A 20,934-nucleotide genomic window follows, 5' to 3' on the forward strand; every position below is an offset into this window, starting at 1 on the left:
TGATGGATATGGCAAAAGTCGGATTAATCGGCGCGCGTCCATAAGAAGATCTATAAATGTAGAGGAAGCGAGATCTGAATGCAAACATAGAGTGATGTGGCGTTCTATCCTCTCTTCCTACCCTTACGGGAAAACGGCAAACGGGAAAACGGCAGAGACTAACGATACAATAAAGAAAAATAGCATTTAAAATTTCAGGCTCCTCCGTGGTACTTTGTAAAACAACTTGATAATTCATCACTAGAGGTAACTGGCGGCAGAGATCATCAACTTTTAACTTTATTGGCAGCGAAACTTAACTTCAAGTAAGTGTTACCACATAACAGTAAAAAACTTAAGTAGTTACCTACAATATACCGCTAACTGCTACTCATAATAATAAATTATGGTATTTCGTCATTGTGCCGGCAATATTTGTTATGTTATTAATTTCAAAATGTAAGGAGGTAATTTTAAAAATATACCTTATGATGATGAATTATTTTTTTTCATATTTTTTATTGGTAGCAAAAAGAAAAAAATTTAATATAAAAAAAAAATGAAGTGTATTTTGTTGAAACAGAATTGTGTAATCTTAATTAGAAATAAAAAATACTTTTTAAAAAATAAATCACTTAAGAGATATGATATGTAAAAATAATATTTTAAAAGTGCAGAATAAGTTTTTCTGGGTTATTATGCCGTGTGTCGTTCGTACTTTTTACCGACGTTTCGGATTGCGTTACAGCTTCCATCATCAGGGTTGATGTTGAACACCAATAACATGTTGAACACCAATAAACAATTGATGTTGAACATCAACCCTGAGGATGGATGCTGTAACGCGATCCGAAACATCAGGGAAAAGTCAAACGACACACGGCATAATAACCCAGAAAAACTTATTGTGAATCTTAACGGCCGTGAAAATCTAAGAAGTTTAATCAATATTTTTAAACATTTAAAAATGTAAATAAATCATTATTTATTTGATGTGCTCTCCTTTCAAAATATAGTTTCCAAAAGTTTTTTCCGCTTGATATACATTGAATATTATAGTGGAATTATTACAACATGATAATATTATAATGCCATGTATTTTTAGAATACAATATTTTGATCCACCCCACCACAGCCAAGGATCAGGAATTTCAGCCAATGGATCATTTAGAGGTGTTTTAGGAATGATCTACCGTAGGGTAAGCAAATTTCAATTATAAAGAGGAGATGCAAAATATTTTTATTTTATTTATTAATTTAAAAATACATTATATAACAAAAAAATAATAATGTATCCCTAACCCTATTGAATGGTTTTTTTTCCGTCTGTAATATTCAGTAAAAATGAAATGGACAGAACAGTGGAATAGTAAGAAACTCTACAACAGGAAATACATTATCTGATTCAATCAGATATACCAAAGAGTCATTGGTTTAAAAGCTTAGAGTATAGATGTATATACTCTAAGTTTAAAAGGGATGTCTTCAGTGAACAAGAAACGTCAATCATTTGTCACACTGACAAACTATTACTAAACTAATTAGATTCCACCTAGTAAGGATAAAATATATTTATTTGACTCTCCAATGTGTGAGTGCCTTCTAGGTATGGAGAATCTCAACCACAATTCTACTGCTTTATAAATGATAGATTACCTTCCTTTCATTTATTTATTTTATTTTTTTATTCATACACATAAATATATATTAAAAAAAAAAAAACATATTTCTAACTCTATGAGGCCAAGAGCCCTGTGTTGAGTAGGGATACAACTTAATGGAAAGTGGAAGCATGTACATGATTAAAAATAGCAAAAATAATAATTCAAAATGATAACATAAACATATATTTCAATGAACATCTGGACAACACGTCTAATAGTGTATAAATCTATGTCAAATCTCGCAGCAGTCTCCTGCAATAGTCTCTTCTTTTAGAAAAAAATCAAACTTGTGCACCTCTCCTGAAAATGGCTTTCGTTTTGTAGAACTTAATATGTTCATCTAGGACATTGAACACTCTTGGGGCCACAAAAGAGAAATTTCTTTTAGCAAAAGTCGGATGTGATTTTGGTATTAAATAATTTAAATTACAGGAAAACCTTGTACAAACATTCTGCTGGGATCTCCTCTTGTAACCGCATGACCAGAAATGTGTGAATGACTATTTTGAAAAAAATTGTCTAATGTACAGTTTCTTCATAGATTGATACAATGTTTCAATGCCCTTTCTCCCGCACTATCTTTACACTCCCCCCTTCATACAAACATACAAATTCTCCTAAACTATATATTATATCTTCAAACTCGTATAAGAATTCTTCAAAATACACATTATTTATATCTATATAGTTGTGATCGTAGAACAATGACGGATGTGTGAAAAATGCGACATTGACTTTCTACTACATCAGATTTTGAAGAGGTTATCTAAATGCTTTATATTCTAGGTTTGAAAAAAAAGAAATATATATAACCAGCCAAAGTATGGAATCATATACTTTTGTACTTATTAAGTTGTGACGTAATCTAAATTTTTTTTTAAACCATGTCATGTCAAGTTTAAGAAAATCACATGCGTCGTTGTTCTATGATCTTGATGATATATCATTAACTTGACATTGACAAAACACCAAATTAGAGATAAGCCATCCACTTAATCGCCTGGTGGTCAAATGGTCAGCACGTTTATCTACCATGCCAGAGGTCTCAGGTTCAATTCTGACATAAATGTTCATTTAAAAAGGTTTTTTAAAAAAATAATATTTCATAGTCCCTGATCTGGCACCTGAAGCATAAGACTGGTTATCTTACCTTCATGCATCAAAAATGACCAAGATACACTGTGATTGGTGTATTAATGCATGCCCGATGGACCATTGGGTGCGGAAAGAGAATGATGATGATTTACTTAATAATAAAACAATTTAAACGTTTTACTGCCAACAATTGAAATAAAAATTCATTTTAGGAGGCAGACTTGTTTTTGGGGGACGTAACAATGTCATGGGAACGACAACGTGGAGTTGAATTTTCTTTCCTTACACTTGCGGATGGTGGAGCGTTTGTTACCCACGCCCGGCGTCACCTCAGTGAAGCTTTGGCGCTTCTAAGGCCTTTTCGTTGGCAGGTTATGCAATAACTATTCATGTTAATTACTTTGATAACATAACATAATCCAATTCAGAAAATTTTATTTGATAAACCTATGGAAGATATAACCGGGTTGTGGTCCCGTGGCAATATTGTGGGCTTTAGGATCGAATGTCCAGGGTTCGAATCCCACTCTATCGTTACTTCATTCCTATTTTTCCAACACAAGTTATTTAAGACTTTTAGAAAATGGTCTAAAAATTTAAATATTTGGGTAAATAATGAAAACTCATATATTAATAAAAAAGGGGTTAACCTGAAATTTAGGATTTTTGCTAAAGTTAATTCTATTTATGAAATGTACTTATACTTTATGTTAAAGAATGGATGGAAGAAATTGCCACATGGGAAAAAGCATGATGATGCATAACAATAGTTTTATTAATATAAATAAATAAATTATATTTGACAGGTATGGCCTATTATCCTGTTGACAGTAGTGGGTAGTGGGCCAGCATTGTGGGTGGCAGCTGCAGGTCGCTCTCTTTGGGACCCTCACAATACTCCTAAGCCTTCACTTAGCAAGTGCGCTTGGTTCACCATGTCTATTTTTTTGAAGCAATGTAATTATATTGTTTTTATGTATTACATATTTAAAAGCAGGATATTTAGAGGTAGAAAACTTAACCTAGTTACATAATTTTATATGCAGGATGTACATCATCCATAAAAAAGTAACTGCAAGAATAGGTTTTTTAAAAATGGCGTTTACGTAAAACAATAACAAAATTAAAATCTCTAGGAAATTCGATAAATAATGCCCATCTGTTATAGTCCTCATTCCTCACTGATTTAAATTGGATGGTAATGCATAGTTTAAAATGTTAATGGCAAACAAGAATGCGTTAGTTTTATTGGTTGCAAGTAAAGTAGCTAAAATACATATTGTGTATTCGTATAATTCTTAGTATATATAATGTGTTAGATATCCTAAGTTTATTTCCTTTAAATTGTGAAGGTGGCAGATTTCCTGCAAAGAACACCCGTGCTCGGGCCATTGTGTTGCTATTGTCACTGGCAGCTACATATGTCCTGAGTGATTTGTATTCCGCTACACTAACTTCTCTCCTAGCACGGCCTACTTTGGAGTCGCCTCTGGCTTCTCTATCTGCTCTCGAGAATGCTATGAGAACAGGCAAGTATCAACTTCTGGTGGAAAGTCACAGCTCTTCCTTGGCCAAATTAGAGGTAACCTTTTTTCTTTGCTTGTAATTTTCATTAAAAAAATTATAAATCAATTATATAGAAATGAAACAATTTTGGATTATAGTGGCTTTCACTTAAGTACCTACCTACATATATATTTGAGGCCCCCTGTGGCCCAGTCCAAATATTGTTAGGAACATGTCACATAGAAATCATCTTTTGTAGGATGAATTGCCAATAACAATTTTTTTTTAAAAACATGTCACATATATATCACCTTTTAGAGCCATATTTACTATGTATTTTGTTTTAAATATTCTTCAAAATTCATCTCCCGGTATCCTTTATGTGAGCATAGAAATAAAAAGTGGAGATGTAAATTGTTGAAGATGATTGACGAACAAACATTTCACGATTTATTTTTCTCTCTTCCAAAAAAATGAAGCCAAGACTCAACATACTAAAGTATTGTCTAACACATACGCCTAAAATATTAAATTTCACAGGAGAAAGACCTCCTAAGAATATTTTCATATTATGTTCTCAATCAAGCTGGAAACACACCAACAGTTTACGGAGGTACCTTTCTCAATATTTTGGGTATTAAAAAACAATGCTTGCTCCAAGTGTTTGGAACTAACAGAACCAATAAAAAATGAAAAACACAATAATTTAAAAAAATCTGATTACTCAAAAAAATGTTCACCTAAAACATTCTCAAGGTTTTTATGAGGCTCTCAAAGAAGAGATGCCAGGCCTTCTGATTCTATCCGCCGACTGCCAGAAAAATTAGGTCCTCCCCAAAGTTTCTGATCATTAGATCTACTATTAAGCCTACTATAGCAGACAATTCTATTGCCATAACTTAATGATTGTTAGAAGATCATCAAAATCAAGAACAACTGATAACGTGTCAATATATACTTGGTGCGAACATGAACGCTTAAAATCCTCGAATTAAATACTTTCCGCAATATATAACAAGTTGAGTAATCTAAATTTCCAAGGAGTTGATACGCTTCATCTTGCTCTGAAAAACTCTAAAATAATTTTAGTGAAAGGAGATTTAACTTATAATATTAGTATAGAAGCAGAAGCATCAATAGAAAAACAAATGTGTTACTGACATAATTCCTAAATTTCTCGAATTTAGGAATAGCCATGAAGGACGAAAGACGTTTTAAACCTGTTAAAAAAGCACTTTGGTGACGAATGGAAAAAAAGTAACAATCTGTTTTGGTATAGAAACATAATTGATGAAAGAAATCCAAATAATATGCTTGTTAGCCGGTAATAAAGAGTGTGAATGTATGTTACCAGAAAATTTAGTTTGTTTTGTTTGTTTATAATTCATATTAATCTTAACAAATGTATGATTTTACCCATGAAAAAGTTTTTGTTTCTTTTAATAAAGAACATGTTTTTTTTGGTTTCATACCCTAAATAAATGTTTGATTATACTCGTTTAAAATGTTTTAACTATGTCAACCTCTAACCCTATTATATAATATTTTTTGGGATCAAGCATGACAAATTTGATTAATACTTTCAGAAGTAGCCAAAGTGTTATTATTATCAAGAACGGCCAAACGCAAAAATTAGCATTTCTTGTAATGTTAACCTTTAGGTCAATTGTTAAAAGTGTTAATGCCACCAAATTGTATAAAATGTAAAATATTTCTTGTTAACATTTAAATTAAAATATCTATTATAGATTTTAATGATTTCTGAAAAATAGGTATGGGGTCGTTTGGCCATCTTTGATACTTAGGGCCTCATTTCTTATTGGTTAAAATGAAGAAGTGAATAGGTATTTTTCCAAAAGTAATGATAATATAAGAGATTTCTTATTCCATAAGAGTTCAATATCTATATCAATCAAGTATAATGTTGAATGCCACTACAAATGTTGTATGTTTTTTTGTTAACTCTCCCTTTCCAGTGATGTGAAACTAGTACATGCATCTAATAACTTTAATATCTCCATAAATATAATAAATTATGGGTAAAGATGTTCAGTATTCCTCCATTATACATTTACATAACGGTTATAATATTTTTTTATCAAATAATTCATGCTTGAAACAGAAAAGGCATTTAACGAAAATCCAAGATAAATCACCAATACAATAGAAAGTTTACCAATGCGTTGCATGTTTCGAAGTATGTAGTAAAAGAATAATCCTAAATCCTAATATATAATTCTAATAATACAGGTATATTTGGGAGCGAGAGATAATTTCACGCATCACATGTACTTCTCCCAGATGCTAGTTAGTAGCTCCCCGACTTTCGTCAGGGGCGGTTCTAATGCCCGTGCCGCGAGCATAAGCTAATGGTTTTTTTATGTTTTTAGAAATTAGATTAAAAGTATCATCACTTATCAACTATAAATAATTTAAGCAATTGCCTACGAATATTACATTTTTCCGATTTAAAACTCTAATTTTTTGCATGTATAATGACTACACAGCACCATAACACGCGGATGTTTTTGGGACAGTAAGGGAAAAGAAGACATAAGATCTATAGGACAATTTTTTTATAAATAGTAATACTAAAAACACCTTAATGAACTAAACATGATTTACATGTATTATTTTAAGAATGGAACCGGGGTGTATGGAAGACTATGGAAACTGATGCAACTTCAGGAAACTATAACTGTACATTCTGTAGAGCAAGGAGTACGTCGAGTTCTTTACCATAATAGAGCTCCCACAGCGTTTCTTGCTGGCAGAGAAACACTTTACTTCAATACAAGGAGATTTGGTAAATTTTCAGATTATTTATGGTGGTTATCACACACTCCTAAGTGTAGCATGTGGATATTACCAGATGCCCCCGGAGACCCTAGCACAACAACACTATCCTCCTCCCACGTCAATCCCGCAATCTTTTAGTTCCGCCGAATAAAGCTGAAAGATCGTCATCGACGGCCTTCCAGGATGGCGGGATCCCGCATGTGTGAAGAAGAGGAAACATCGATTAAGGTTTTCCTAAGGTTACCACATTCACCGCCATACCCTCAAAACGCTTATTATAGGAGGCTGCTGCATCCTTTTTTGGACTTCGATGTTAGTTATGAAATTGAACCACCTTATACCTAATATTCTTCCTATGCACTTATTCTTAAAACTCATGAGTTTGGTGTACTCAGGATTTGCATTCATATAGGAGTACTGGTATTCTACTAGAGTTGAATTATCATCATTTCACTTTGAACGAGTATAGACTAAAGTTCCAGACAGCATGCATCATGTTAAAAAGTTTCTCTAGCAATTCCTAGGCAGATTGTGAGCAACAAAAAACATCAAACAATAAATGGCACTAAAATCAAGCAGAATAATCTCATTTGACAGTTATATTTTTTGTATTACATAAATGAATTAATTTGACAAAATAATGGATATTTAAAAAAATATATTTTGAACACAGGGGCCTCGAATTTCCAACTGAGTGAGAAATTATACACCCGATATTCTGCTATTGCACTTCAGGTGGGGTGTCCTTACATTCAAAACATTAACAAAGTGTAAGTAAAGCAAATGTTACATTACAATATGATATTACTTAGAGTAATATGTCACTAACTAATAGTCGCCTATATGGACAAAAAATGAATATCAACCACAAAATTAGCTACAGTTTAAAGCAATACAATAGGCCGTAGGTACTCAGGTCGAGAATTGCAAGCGCAAACCGAAACCATCCGTTGAACATTTGTTAAACTAAAAACCAAACCAAAAATTCAGAACACTTTTATTCTATGCAATAGAGCTAAAGGGCTTCTTTAGCGAATTATTACTCCGAGTGATATTATGTATATTTTATATATCGATGGTAAAAAGGCTAAATGACTGATGTGCCATAAATTAAGTTTTACAGGAGAGCCAATCAAAGTTTTTTTTAGTAAAAGTGAGCACAAGTTTTTTCATTTTAAAACGATTCTTTAACTATGTAGGTAAGAATATCATAAAACTTATTTTTATATATATAGATACCTTGTGAATACTTAGGTTCCAATGTTAGTGATTCAGCAAATTGACTTAAAAATATTATATGGACTAATTTGCTGATACTCAACTGACAATTTATTCTCAATGTGATGAAAACTTCTGAAGCACCATGGTTATTGTAACGACATGTGAAGCAAAAAGGTTTAATTCCTAACATCGCTGTATCCAATATTTTTAAGGATAATTGCTTCAAAATCCAGTTGGTATTCTTAGGAAATTTATTTAATATATTAAAGATAGATGTTTTGGAACAATTTTTAAAAAATTGTATTCATATTATAAAAAGAATAATTATTATTTATGTGATTTATAAGCTTTATTGTCAAATACGAATAAATAATATTTTTTACCAGTTACTTTTATTAATAAGATTACCTCAAAGAACTCTTACTACTACTACCTACTCATGTATACAACCCTGAGTGCTTTAGCCAACGGTGCTAATTTCCTTTTTCTCTACACCTAAGCTCCTCCATTTACATTCCCATAAAGCGTTAATCTCCTTCACCCTGAGCTCCTTATCTTGCGTCATCTGTATCCTATCAAATATATTCCAATACTAGATTTAAGAATCCGGAAGGCAGAATTGATCACCTAGCCTTTATGTAATCATGTTCACACCGCATCAGTTCGATGCGGTGGCTTATGCACCATCTGGATGTGGATGGAGGTAAAATAAAAATGAAAGATAAGATTTTAAGAAATCAAGGAATAATCTAAAAACTGAAAAAAACTTGGATGGAATGTATCAGTAATAAACAAAATATGTATTGGTTTTTAAAACTCGCTAACAAAAAAAACCATAACATACCCCACACAGCATTCCCACAGATAACATAGGCCCCGGGAAACCTAAGAGCCACCTGTGTGTTGTTAATATATATATATATATAATAAAAACTTAATATTCAGAAACACCACAAACTTTGATTCCATAAGTGTCTTTTTCATTATTATAAGAGTATGTAAGATTTTTAAATTTAACCCTATACCTTTGAGGTGTAACATGGTTGGAACATAATTTGACTAAATCATTGTACTTTGCCTTTGGTACGCGGGATTTATATAATTTTTAGTGTGATTTTATTTGTGTCTTTGATACATTGAATACTTAACATTTGTTTTATTTGCTGCAGATTTTTTAAACGTAGCAATAGGGATACAATTAATTTTTCCAGTCAAATTTTCTTTGAAGAATTTCTCAGATACAGCACTCCATCGACCAAAATCTTTGTGAAGAAGGATTTCTAACTCATAAGGCTTGGGAGACTTTCTGGCAAGTTCAAAAACTGTAGACCACTGTGATGGAGCCCAGATTATGTTTTTTTTATGTACTGTCTTCTATAACCGAATGCATAAATCCACAGGCATATTTGTATGCCTTAGTAAAATATAATTTAGTTGAATGGTGGCAATATTTTGATGTTTAGCCTATAAAATATAATGTGTGGTGGCAAATACTATCCGATTTTTATTTTGACCGGGACATGAATCATTATGACCATTCACATGCGTTGAAATCTAGGATTTAAATGCCAGTCGGCATTTGAAGTCCGCCATATTGAACTGATCTGAGTGTGACTGAAGCGCCAGCCTTGTTAAAAAAATAAAGGGCTTTTATTTTGCTTAAATGACAAAATCCCTATTTGACTCAAGAAAATTTTTGCCTGAAACGCCAAATATGCAACAAAAAAATGGGTAAAATGACTGCTGTTTTCTTCATATTTCATATGTTTAAAAGTTAATTAGTTCATATACAAGTTTCATTTCTATATGAAGTAAAATGTTTGATGTGATAACATTATTTGTTTACCAATAAGTAAAATTTGCTGGAGTCCAAGAATACTTTTTAAAGTAAACCCAAATGACAATTCTTAAAAAAAAGTGCAGTTTTGTGTGATATAAATCTATACATTTTGTGAACGTCATATGAGAGGGTTTTTAACGTAAGTGCCAAAATTGACATCCGATCTCCATGGCAGTCATACGATGCAGCTGAAAATTCTGAGTAAAATGAAATATATAACTCAATATCGCCCAAAGTGGCGCATCAGCAACTTAGCCTTTTTACCGTCAATATAATTTTGAATGTTAAAATTGTATGAAATTCTTGTAGGCTATTACAACTTTTTGAGGCAGGAATTCTCACAAAGATGACTTTTGAAGAGTATGAAAAGTTGGGAATAGAGAATAAACCTACAAATGAAGACAATAACCCTATATTAGGAGAAGAAAGTAGTTCAAAAAGCAATTCTGGTAATGGAATTAACTCCCCAACCCAATTAGGAGCCATCAGCATGAGAATGTTGCAGGGGGCTTTCTATATACTTTTGTTTGGATATGTGTTATCAGGTAATAGTAAAATTTTATGCAAACAATCATAATATTATTATGTATAAAAATAAAATGTTAATCAAAATATTATTCTTCATATTTTAGGGGTTACTCTTGTTTATGAATTGAAAATGCACAAACCAATCAAAGAAAAATATAATATATCAATTAACAGAATATTCAATCAGTTGAGAGCTTGGAATTGGATATACTCTGAGAGAAATGTGAAAGATATCAAAACTCAATTTGATTATATAGAATAAGCTAAATGTTACTTCATTACATTACGTAGAAAGCAGTACTGTAAGAACAATTAACTTTAAGGCTGTAGTCTGGTAAAACAAACGCAAAATTAGGAAATCATATGATTTTGCCATTTTAAAACTAATGTTTTTTTTCAATCGCGCAATAATAAAAAAACATAAATTAGATATAAACAATATTTTTTAAAGGTATTTCTGTTAAAAAATATACTTAAAAGTTTTTATGTAACTAAAATATAATTACTTTTAGACCGGCAGATTACTCCATTTCAAATTTAGACTAAACTTAAGTATCTGGGATCTCAATAAAGACTAAGTATTGAACAAAAATTTGTCGTAATAATTTGAAGATAAAACAAATTATAATTTTTTGAAAAAAAAAAATACAAGCATTTTAAATCACATACATTTTCCTTTATTTCTACTTAAAATTATGCCTTCGGTAATAATAAAAAAAAAAAATATTGAAATACTTTAGCGAAACCTTTTTTTATAGGATTTTATTATCTTTTTTTGAAAGAAGAAGATAATTCTGGTTGTAATATTCAATTTAAAACAATATCTTATTGACTTTTAGACTAACCTTTAGACCAGCCCTAATCGCTTTCGAAAGGGCTGGTCTGAAGGTCACGAAGGTATTATTGCCCAATAAAAAACATGAGTTTTAAAATGGCAAAATCGTATGATTTCCTAATTTTGCATTTGTTTTACCTAACTACAGCCTTAAGTCAAATTTATAGAAGAGATTAAAGAAACGCCAATGAATGAATGTTTTTATGATAAATTATTTAATTTATGAATACTGTTTTATATCTACAAATAAAACAGTAAATACATAGCACTATGGTATGTTATAGGTGTTTAATATATAGCATGTACATATTTGCATTAAAGTGTAATGAGTGCCCTTATAAAGAGAGGTGAATACTGTAGTAATAGAAATATATATTTGAAAGTTATTATGTACGAGAACATACATATATTGATTAGGGCACTGTGCACAGTACATATTACACAATCAATGTATCTCGATGATTTATTACTAGAAAGCAAAATTAGTTTTATGCTTCAGGCCAACTAGAGAGATACTTTAAAATATTTTTTTCACATTAACCTTGTGGGATTTGAACCCAGAACCTCACACAGAGTAGCCAAACATGCCATTGTGCTATGCAAAGGACCAAACTACTGTAGTCTATAAAATGTATAATAAATGTAGTAACCGATGCTAGTTTATATAGGTTTACTTAATGTATACATGTAAATATATGTACGGTCAGGTTTAAAACCAAAATATGGTAGCAAGTACAAGGGAAAAATAAGGTTTATCTTAATTTTCTTGAAATTGAATGACATATATCATTATTATTAATCACATAACCATAGTCATTTGAAAATATGCAGCCTGGTTAAAAACAAGCAATATTCGCAGGTTAGATTGATGTTGATTAAACTTTAATATGGACATCATATTTGAAAAATATATCAAAGTATAAAAGATGAATTTCTAAAGAATCGTGTTCTTGTGGTAAACCCTGTTTTCCCCTGTACCCTTCATAAGTAAGAGAAAAAGACAGTTTATTTTGTTAAATACCTTATTTGAAAAAATATTTCTATAGAAACAAGCGCATAATATATTTCTAGAAAAAAATCACTATAGTAAATAAACAGTGTTGTTAACATAACTGTTAATTAAACTAACTTTTTTCTTGATCCTAAATCGCACCACAATAAAAACGGGAGTTCTAAGGGTCAAACTTACATATAGGTATACAATTATCACTAAATGCAGTGTTTTTTTTTTTAATATCGAGACTTGCGCCCAAAGAAAGGTTGACATTATTATTTTTATGATTAAAGTTGAAATCTAACTAGCTATGTATATATAAACATATCATTTACATTTACATTTTTCCAACCTGCCACAAGTTTCATTTTATTGGCTTTTAATTGTTAAATGATATAAATCAAGTTCATGAAATTATTATTAAAAAAAATCTAAATAAGCATAACATATGTTACCATACAAAAAATGTACAAACTATTTATGGATAAAAAATAAAAAAAACACTTAAAAACACTTAAAAACAGACAACATAAATATGCAGCCAGGAAATGGCCACAGCCTTTATAAAATGAACTAAGCATCAAAATCAATAATATGGATATTTTAAATAGTAATTAAAAATACTCATTTTAATATTCAGGCTGGTATTTTGAACACTATCATGGGCGTAGAGAACACTTTGTTAGCACGTAATTTTCACGTTCATAAAGCGTTCTTTATGCCCGCGATAGCCTTCAGAATACCAGCCCAGTTAGGTGGAATTTTTGAAAAATTGTTTGGACCAATAAGTTATAGACTCGAAAGAAATTTAAGCATATTGAAATACAAGTTAGAAGCTAATATTGCAAGTTAACATGTTAAATTAGAGGAAGTAAGAACATACAAGATATAGGAAGACAAACACTGCCCTGATTTAGAAATAAAATTTAACACAACTGGAGCTCAATCACAGATGGCTATCGACATGCTAAAAAACGTGCTAAGTATTTGAGCAATCACCACGAACAATCATGAACACGCTGAAGTTAAAGCGGTCGCGTTGCAAAACGAAATTCAACTTCGGTCAGTTCAAGAGGATTGGTTGAATCTCGCACAGGAACTTATCTATGGCGTTTTGCAACGCGACCGCTTTAACTTCAGCGTGTTCATGATTGTTCGTGGTGATTGCTCAAATACTTAGCACGTTTTTTAGCATGTCGATAGCCATCTGTGATTGAGCTCCTGATTTACTTCAGTAGGTATCTCTCTCATAATATAATACAGAGAATATAATATTTTTTAAATCACTTAGTTTGCACTTCTGAAATAATTATTTCTGTCTATTGGAAGACTTAAATCATTGTAGTATCATTTAATATAAAATTATTATGAAAGAAACTCTTTGTAAAAGTGCTTCAAGTCTTTTAACCTAAATTCACAAGCAATGTAATTGTAATATTCATCTGCAAGGTGGTTGTGTTATTGGGGGTCTGTTGTAAGGACCCGTAGTTGCTAAGGCTCCTCGTTCTTTACGCACAGATTTGCATCCGACTGTAAAATAACAGTTATTCATTAATGAAGCATTATAAATGTTAAAAAAAAAAAAACAAACAATTTTATTCCACAGATACAGAAACAGATGCATTAACTACAATGGTCAGAAGAGTTTACTTATCTTTAAAGCATATAAAATATTTGAATAACATTTTGTTTTAAATAAAAAATAAAAAACTAACCCTGAATGTTATTTTTGGCAGTTTCATTGTAGCGAAAACGATTTACAGATGAACCAAACCCTGATTTATTCTCATTGGATATATTGTTTCCAATCACCAGTTTACTGTATGATGCAGACTTTGCTGACTTACTCTTCAAAGCTAAAAGAAAAACATATTTTAGATATATAATTAAAATGTTTTAGTGAACAGCAATAATTTTGAAAAAATTACTAACTTTTATTATCACCTATTAAGAAGTTTGTTTTTTCTGACAAGACTCGCTTGTGTACACCACCGAGTTTTGTGTGTTTTTTGATAGGCGGTTCACCTTTTTTGAGTTTTTGGGACAATACAAATGTTGAATTGAGAATATCCGCATTGATAGGTTTTGCAGAAGTGTTGGTTGCGCTGTAATCTGGGAACACAACAAATGATTTTGTATCATTGTTGAGGGTGTGAGTTGCATTCAAGTCATTTTCTGATTCAATAATATCGATGCTTTGATCGAGTATTTGATCGAGTATTTGAGGTTTACTTTCGGTTTTGAATGTTACGTTGCAATCAAATGTCTCTTGGGAGTACCGAGGTTCATCATCGGGACATGTGATATTCATTTTCGGTAAGTCGGGAATGCTTTTGGTATTAGAAGGATCTAATCTTAATATGAAATTCATATGCGCATCTTCGCATTTAGCATTCAGGTCATTTTCTCGTTCATCTTCCCATGTAATTGATTTCGATGTTTTCCCCTTACGAATGAGATCATTGTATTCAGCAGTCATCGATTTAGTGACCTTATCATATCCTTTGAGATAGAGGTAATATCTATTAAGCATCTTCAATGAATCTTGGATAAAGTCATGGAAACTGTTAATTTCTTCAAACTGCATAGTGGATATATTCTTTGCATGTTCATCTTGAGCTTGAAGAATAATTAATTCGTTTTGATTTTCGAGGGATTTGACAGTGTTGACCAATGTAGGAACTGCTTTAAGAGCTCTTTGAACTAAAGTTTTGTAGGTATCGGATAAATAATTAATTTTGTCCCACGATTCTATCAAATCTTTGTTCATATCCATAGCTTGGTGAATCAGAGACTCTGCAGAATTTTGAAGAATCATAGTTTGATCTCGACATGCCTGGAGAGAAAAGATAAACGATATGTACATAATTTTGAAATAATAGAAAGCTGAATGTATTATGTATTGTTTGTAATATGCAAATTTATTTATTTAATTGGTGCAGGCCAGGTTTCAATAAAACAAAATTCTAACCTCCAAGAGATCGCTATCGGTGAAATGGCTGCACATGGTGGCGACTATAGTAGTGGCGCGTCTCTTCCTCATAGCTCTTCCGAGAAGGCAGCGTTGTTTGCTCTGACGGTGGAAGAATGTCTCTAGGGCGAGCCAGTATGGCTTCACACCGGCTTCCAACTGACAGCGCCAATCTTCCGCAAGTTTATTATTGACCAATTGGATTTCTTCCACGGCAGGTGTTTTAGAGTGCGAGGCTCTCGCCAATTCTGCTTCCAGTTGTTTCACCTTCAGAGTTAGTTCTTCTACTCGTTTGATGTATTGTGATACATGGCTATCGCAGGTGACAATATTCTTCTTCATTCTTAGTTGTATTTTGTTGGCGCGTGTTGCATATTTTAGGGTGTTGTAAGTGTCTTCGTAAGAGAGATGAGTAGGAGCAATATTTGCAATCATCACTGTTCTACAGTTGCCTCCCAAGCTGTCTTTCAATAGTCGTGTGAGCTTGGAATCACTATAATTTTTTAAATATTAACATAAAAATGATATTAAACATAAAAATATATTATTTTACACATATCCAAATTGAATAATGTATATGACTACACTGGTCTACCAATTATAGCATATCCTGATTTTTTATACTGTTTAAACCCTGTCACATCCGAAACCACAATGATCAGTATAGGCAAGACATATTAGCATATTAAAAAAATATTTAAAATAAAGAAATTTTTTTAAAAGAAAATATATAAAACAAACAAATGGTTGCTTACTTCTGCAGGGAAGAAGCGGGGGGGGGGGCATACGGTTGACGGTGTATAAGACTTCCCCCTCCTCGTTTCTCCCCCGCAGAAGTAAGCAACCATTTGTTTTTTTCTATATTTTATTTTTTATGATTTTAGTCGTTCTAAAAATGTATTTTAATGTGCCAATATGTCTTCTTGCTCATACTGATCATCGTGGTTTCGGATGTGACAGGGTTTAAAGAACACCCTGAATAGGTACCAACAAGTTCGGGGATACCCTAAATACCAACCAAAATGTGGAAACCCCTACGTTTATTTAGTATATATTCTGTACAAAAAAAAATAATACAAAATTGTAACAGTATAAATAAATAAATATCCCAGCACGTCTTGCAGCTATAGAGCGCATGGACGGTTAGGATTCTAGTTCCTCGTCTCCAATGATGATATATTACAATTATGATATATAGTACACAATATGAAATAGGTAAATTAATAAATAAGCTATAAATTATTTTTAATGAATGTTAATTCCTGGTGAAATATGATTACATATAATTAAAACATAATTTGGTTGAATTTTAAATGAATTTTATAAACAAGGAAATGTAATAGATAAATAATGAACACAAGTAAAGTAACAGTGAGTGTGTATCAATTAAATATAATTGACAAATAACTTACACAAATAAATTGAACTATTTTTTAACTAAGTTTAAATCTTAGACAAATATTTTAATCAAAACAATATTGTACAATTTAATTTACCGGTAAGGTATGAACTTGGATCCATCAGCAAGTTGATTGATGCAGTTCCCAAGAGCCAGTAAACTTCGGTTGATGTTGGCTCCCTCCTTGAATCTCTCTCCTTTACAGCCAGTAGCCGAGGCTCTTTCACTCCCCGCCAAGTCTATCATGGACAGCTTTACAATCTTCACTTGCCCCGAGGTTTTATTTCTCATCTTGACATAAACCTAAAAGATTTGTTCAAAACATATATGTAGTACTTATTTTAATACCAGAACACAATATTAAGTCATGTATTTATTATTTATTTAACCTATTCTGGACCTTCTCATCGTAGTGAAAGGAAAATGTAAACCTGTTAAAAAATCGTTACAAATTTGTAAAAAAGCAATCAGTTGTGTAGTAAGCACATCGTCTATATAAATGCACTAATGCATAAAAATCACCAGAATGAGGAAGTTCAGTGGTTTTCAAAAAAATATTTTATATATTGTGTTATCAGTGCTATGATTTTTTAAGTTTCGTAATTTTGAAATTACTCCGTTTGTGATGTCACAAATTGGTGAGTTGGCTTCCCGGAAACCGTAAAACTATCACTACTATCATCGGTTACTTCCAAAGAACTTATGACATAGTTCAATGTATTTCATTTTTAGTAATTTTTTCATACATTTTCGAGAAAATTTGCAATGCAATTTGCCGAGATCGTGGAACAATGACGGATGTGTGAAAAACGCGCTACTGACTTTCTTTTGCATTTGATCTCGAAAATGTTGTATAGGCTTTATATTCCCGGTTTGAAAAAATAAAATATGTAAAACTATTAAATGATATACTTTCGTACTTATTAAGTTGTGACATAAAGTGTCAAAGGGGATTTTAAACCGCTCTCATTTAAAATTGAAGAAACTCACATGCGTCGTTCTACGATCATGATGAATTAAATGTTCTAATTTTTAATGAGTGTAAGAATACATTTTTCACATACAATTCTCTGTAGCAACTTCCTCATTACATTTTTGTGTATGGTGATGCATCGTTGATGGATTATTTTTATGTGATTTAAATATCTAATTTTATTAATTAATATTGTACCTGAAATACAGCGTGGCTTCGGGAGCTCTCGGCATTGGCATCTGTTGGGTGTTGTGTGCGGTTCTTATTCCCTTTGTCTAGCATATTCAGGAGTTCCTGGGCAGTGTTGATACCCTGACTATGCAGACCCGACACTATTACTCCATATGTCCCATCGCGCAAGTTGAGGGGTCCGGATGGATTCAGCAAGTCGTGAACATTTTCATTGTATACCTAGGAAGAATATAACAATATTTATCTTTTAAGACTAAGTATCTACATTTTAAAAAGTGAATAGAGTGTACGATGTTGGTGTTTTGCCATGTCATGTTTTGGATAGTTGACATCACATACATTAATAAGGCTTAAATTGGAAAATTAAAATGAAATTATATTGAGAAATTCTAATAGGAGTTTGAAAGAAAGTTTAGGAGAAATTAGTAGGATTTGTGTGTTAGCAGAGAGAGAGGAATCAAGAGCATATATCTGTACCTTAAAGGTTAAACCACGGGAGTTAGATAGAATGAAATGATCAGGAATCAAGATTTTGTGGTTATGCAGTTTTCAAAACATCATAATTTTTTAAGCAAATGATATAATGACAAAGTATGATGAACTTTCAATGTAAAAATAATTATTATTTTAATAATAAAAGTACATAGTAATGATGTTTTTTGCATTAAAACAAAGTGGACCCCAGATATTTATTTCAACTTTAAAAAAAATCATATAATGAATGTGGATTTCAATGTTTTATTCACATATAAAATAGCTTATTGCGACAAAACAGCAAAAACGTGGACCCCAATGTTTTATCCCCTGAGGTACAGAAATTTTGTCTTCCTTTGTAGAGTTGACACTATCTTCATTATACAATATACAAATTGTTATACAAAGTGTAAATCAAGAAATACTAGTAGTGCAATTTTTTGTAGTATTAGAATAGATTGTTTCATAATGAGAAACGAATGGCAGTGAATGATATGAATTGTCATGTTAATAAACCATTATTATTATTGTAGTAATGATTGAAAATTTAAACAGTTCATAAAACAAACCTCCAAATATGACACACATATTTCAAAATCTCTGTCCACCTTATGATTTTCCATACACGTGAAAAGTTCCTGCATCGTTAGATAGGTAATTCCTGGACAAGCTGGGTAACCCAACATTGTGTGTGTCTTTCCAGCTCCAGTTGCTCCATAAACAAATACTGAACAATTATATCCATCCATGAGGGAGTTAATTATATCCTTGGTGCTTTCGTTGAACACATCTTCATTCGTGGCGTTCATGTCAAAGACGTTATCAAACATAAGCTGCATTTCCTTATTTGCCTTCTTGGTATAGTTGTGGGTGGCGTGTTGGACGCCGTGAAAGAAGAAAGGTTTTTCATCCTCCTTGGGGTCGAAAATAAGCATTCTTGAATCGAGAGTTTTGACAACCAGTCTGCATTTGTTATCATTTTCTCTGTCATTTGGCGGCCGGACTCGAATGGCTACCTTGATATTGGCTGCAGTAGATTCTGTTGTTCCGGATAGTGATGGTTTCAATACTGGAGTCCCTACTTTAGAATTTCTTCTGACTTTTTTGCGCTGAGGAGAATACGCTGCCTTGTAGTCCCGTTTTCCCGAAATCATTTTGAACAAATTGTGTCAAAACGTTAGAATAGGCATACAAAATACATCGAAGCACTGTCACTCAAATTAAAAAGGTGTAAACAAGGTTTTAATAATATTATCCGAGAAAATAATGCAAATCGCAGACGGAGATATCAAATCAAAAATCAAAACAAGTAACCGCTTTCAAATGAGTCCGTTGAGTTTGTTTTAAATTCAAATTGTACTTTCTTACTTTGCCGTTATTTACCCTGTGGCGCTATTTTATAATAGGCACTACCGATGAAAGTAGTCGAATGAAAGTAGTCGACTACATTCGATGGGTAAATGTAATCGACTACATTCGATGGGTAAATGTAGTCGACTGAAAGCCCGAATGCAGTAATGTAGTCGAATGAATTCACTCAGAATACTGGGTAGCCCCATCCCAAGCCAAGGGTAAACATCTTTTCCAACTGAAACTAAATGTAACAGAAAAGCCTTGGTTTTCCAAAGTGATTCTGAACAAGTTTGAGACATCCTCCATATGCAGAATGCACATTGGGCACAGCTGAAATGGTTCTCACCTGTTCAGAATCCATGTCCGGGACTCTGCCATTTGCGAATGTCAGCTAGATGAGGAAGATTTAAACCATTTTTTTTGGATGCCCCATAAATGATTGTTATCCTGATTTCCTATCCGACCTCTCTGATATTAATATCCCATTCCCTATTCATATTCTAACTCTCCTGTCCCTACCCAATAAACGTGTATTTAAAATCCAATGTAAATACCTAGTTGTAAATGGTGTAAAGCTGTAAATATGTTTTATTATTTTATGTTTATATTATATTAAATACTAACATACTAACTTGTACATATTATATTACTAACACATGTGTGTATATGTAAAAAACAAAAATACTCGACACTGGCCAGAACACCCAAGTTGAGATGAGAAAAGGCCATGAAAATACGAAGAAGAAGAATGAATCCACTCGACTACAAATGGACCAATGGGCGAGCTTTACGCCGACTACTTTCATCGACTACTTTCATCGCCAACTAATTCGTTATTACGTAATGGGCACAGACTACAGATAACTTGTAATGGGCGCTGGGATCTGGCGGACGTGACAGTTGAAATAAAATGCTTTTGTTTTTTGTAGTTATGTCAGCACAGATAAAATAAAAAAGTATATTAATATAATTAATAAATAAAGTGCATCATTTAACAATAAAATGAAGTGACGTTTGTTTATAGGTCTGCTGCTAGCCTATTTGTGTACTTAATAATAATAAAATTTATATCAAATCCATCCGATCTGAAATATCAACACAATAACAGCTG

At 32.1% G+C, this 20,934-nt stretch overlaps 2 protein-coding genes across 6 annotated transcripts; one reads left to right on the forward strand and one right to left on the reverse strand.

The window, feature by feature from the left end:
* The first annotated feature begins 91 nt into the window (after positions 1-91).
* Positions 92-10,999, forward strand: Ir40a (Ionotropic receptor 40a). Of its 4 annotated transcripts, none has more exons than XM_088230422.1 (9): positions 92-305; positions 1,085-1,178; positions 2,951-3,109; positions 3,545-3,695; positions 4,091-4,320; positions 6,885-7,050; positions 7,717-7,813; positions 10,414-10,649; positions 10,737-10,999. In XM_088230422.1, the coding sequence occupies exons 2-9, from the start codon at positions 1,164-1,166 to the stop codon at positions 10,892-10,894; spliced, it is 1,212 nt and encodes a 403-aa protein (XP_088086548.1). In that variant the 5' UTR covers positions 92-305; positions 1,085-1,163; the 3' UTR covers positions 10,895-10,999. The 4 variants fall into 4 exon arrangements, with proteins under 4 accessions (XP_088086548.1, XP_088086549.1, XP_088086551.1 ...); XM_088230423.1 differs by having other exon boundaries at positions 4,205-4,320; XM_088230424.1 differs by lacking the exon at positions 2,951-3,109 and having other exon boundaries at positions 198-305.
* A 2,704-nt stretch (positions 11,000-13,703) lies between these two features.
* Positions 13,704-20,633, reverse strand: LOC148279121 (uncharacterized). 2 transcript variants are annotated; one of them, XM_088230427.1, is made up of 7 exons: positions 19,040-20,633; positions 18,003-18,215; positions 16,929-17,134; positions 15,433-15,925; positions 14,406-15,297; positions 14,177-14,317; positions 13,704-13,991 (listed from the first exon to the last, which is right to left on the reverse strand). In XM_088230427.1, exons 1-7 carry the CDS (start codon positions 19,622-19,624, stop codon positions 13,900-13,902), a joined length of 2,622 nt encoding a protein of 873 aa, XP_088086553.1. In that variant the 5' UTR covers positions 19,625-20,633; the 3' UTR covers positions 13,704-13,899. The 2 variants fall into 2 exon arrangements, with proteins under 2 accessions (XP_088086553.1, XP_088086552.1); XM_088230426.1 differs by having other exon boundaries at positions 14,394-15,297; positions 19,040-20,632.
* Positions 20,634-20,934: the final 301 nt, after the last annotated feature.

The sequence above is a fragment of the Micrasema longulum genome, unplaced genomic scaffold, assembly GCF_059751315.1.
Source record: "Micrasema longulum isolate JH-2025_06_02 unplaced genomic scaffold, ASM5975131v1 h1tg000759l, whole genome shotgun sequence".
Classification (NCBI taxonomy): Eukaryota; Metazoa; Arthropoda; class Insecta; order Trichoptera; family Brachycentridae; genus Micrasema; species Micrasema longulum.